Source organism: Microtus ochrogaster, chromosome 26 (assembly GCF_000317375.1).
Source record: "Microtus ochrogaster isolate Prairie Vole_2 chromosome 26, MicOch1.0, whole genome shotgun sequence".
Taxonomy (NCBI): domain Eukaryota; kingdom Metazoa; phylum Chordata; class Mammalia; order Rodentia; family Cricetidae; genus Microtus; species Microtus ochrogaster.
In genome coordinates, this window is record NC_022025.1 from 12,748,620 (window position 1) to 12,750,819 (window position 2,200).

The window sequence follows — 2,200 nt, forward strand, 5'->3', positions numbered from 1 at the left end:
CAAGCTGACATAAAACTAGCCAGGACAGTGACATTAACTTTTAGTCTGTCTTCTGAGTCATCCTGTGTAAAATGAATGCCACAGAAATAATACTTTTCTCTTCCACTGCCCCAAACCCATGCTTCTCTAGGCTACCAAACACATGCAGGGAAATCCTTATTGCCCTTGTGTTGGAAAGGGTCTGGGCCTCTGGACCAATCCTCTTTAGACAGCTACAGTGCCCTGTTTCCATGGTGATAGCAACTACCTGTTCCTCTATCTGCCCAATCAACTTGACTATAGTTTCTTGGTTCTCTCTACTTTATAGATATTAATTGCGATGAGCTCTTCTTTGTTTACAAAACCATCAGCAATAAGTTTTTAGAGAGCAACTCGTTGTGTTTTCCCCTTAAAGACTTATTTGTCTTTAAGTAGCGTGCCCTGAAATTCAATACATTTTAATTCAGAGGCCGCCACAACAGTGGTCCTCTGAGAGTTACATAATCCATTCACAGTTGAAGCTCTTCGTGCTCTGGTATCTACTAGCCAAAGCTAAATGGGAACTGCTCATGGGGCACAGGCATCTTTAACATTTCTGGAGGGAGTGACTTTTTACCACACAGCTTCTGGCAACCTGGTGTGAGCATGGCAAAGCTTTCACTAGAGCCTCCGTCACGTGTAGAGAATAGGGGGCCCGAACTCTAATTCCAGGGGCAGTGTTAGAGAACTCATCACCAAACTGGGATACCCACTAACTGCCGCTTGCCGTGAAGGCAGTGTCGCAATCGCAACCAGAGAAGCTTAAATGATGCAAAATGATGCATGGCAAATATTCTCCGAGAAGCACAAAAACTGGTCATTCCTCCCAACGTGCTAAACAGATGCAGTACAAAGCCGAAGGCTGGTAATGTGTTCAATAGAAAAGCTGTAGAATGTATTTCTCAAGTCAAACAAGCTGCCAAGATATTTTGAATTGTCATATCAGACCTATTCTCTAATTTTTAATGCCCAGTATTTTATAACTGAGGCCCCTGCCGTCCTAACGAATCATGGGTGACCCAGTCTCAATACAGTTACTCAGATCTGGGGTGCTGCCAGGGGTGGGCACAGGTGCTCTTTAGGAAGGGGGCGATACTTGGACAGCTGTGAAAGCACACCATCTTTGCCTGACTTTGTTTCTCTTTGATTGGCAGGTAGGAGATCAGATCATTGAGATCAATGGGGAAAGCACAAGGGACATGACGCACGCCAGAGCGATAGAGCTGATCAAATCCGGAGGAAGACGGGCGAGGCTGTTGCTGAAGCGGGGAACCGGACAAGTCCCAGAGTACGGTGCGTCCCGCACTTCCCCTCCCCTGTGTTCTGCTCTTCCTGTGTGTTGCAAACATGCAGACGTTCGGGTTTTTTTAATATAAAACCACATCTGTCCTCTACTGCGGCCCGAATAGGTATTTACTGTCGGTAGACGGATAAGCACACGTGTCGACTTAAGCCCCAGATGTTTGTGTACGAACCCCTTCTTTAGCTCGTGAAGCTAGGAAATGTGTAACGTAGCGAATGTGTGAGCTCACAGGGCACGTCTGAGTGTGCAGGGAGAGCCGGCACCACGTGTGCGTGGGAGCCTTTCTAATGAGACCGATAGTTCTCTGCTCATTTGAGTCTGCAGTCATTTCCCAGTTTCTCTCTAAAACATCGCACGCTTGAGACAATCCTATGGGATTACTAAATTGGGCCAGGGATGAGCCAGAGCCAATCTTCAGGGTGTGATATTTGAAATGCTAACTTCAGCTCATTCCACGGCTGCATTTGCCTGGCATTTAGGGGTTGTTCAAAAAATTCATTCCGTGGTTTTCATATGCTTTTGCGGAAGGTTTTTTATTTTTAAAAACAATAAAATAAAACAAAGTATTTAGTTGGGGGCTTGCTTACAGTTTCAAAGAGCTAGTCCGTTATCATCATGGCGAGGGTGGCATAGCAAGGGCATGGGAGCATGGCCCTGGAGCAGTATCTGAGGGCTACATCCTCAGCTGTGGGTGGGCAAAGGCTTTAAAGTACATTCTAAACTATTGTTTGATTCCAGTAGTCTTTAAAGTTGTTAGTTCCTAGAAACCTGTCGCAGGCATCACTCACAGTGTAGACGGTAGAGCTGGCACAACTGAGCGATCCTCATACAAAGAGCTTCACAACCCGAGCTGTCCTGAGAAGTTTTAGAATATAATAA

The 2,200-nt window shown here is 45.8% G+C and overlaps 1 protein-coding gene across 4 annotated transcripts in view; it reads left to right on the forward strand.

Annotated features, from left to right (window-relative positions):
• The window catches only part of Magi2 (membrane associated guanylate kinase, WW and PDZ domain containing 2), a 1,267,351-nt gene that overhangs the window by 1,214,886 nt on the left and 50,265 nt on the right, over positions 1–2,200 (forward strand). For all 4 annotated transcript variants that reach the window (XM_026784667.1, XM_026784668.1, XM_026784669.1 and 1 more), the window contains one exon: positions 1,173–1,311. In XM_026784667.1, the coding sequence (XP_026640468.1) occupies positions 1,173–1,311 (139 nt within the window). The remainder of the gene's footprint in view (positions 1–1,172; positions 1,312–2,200) is intronic.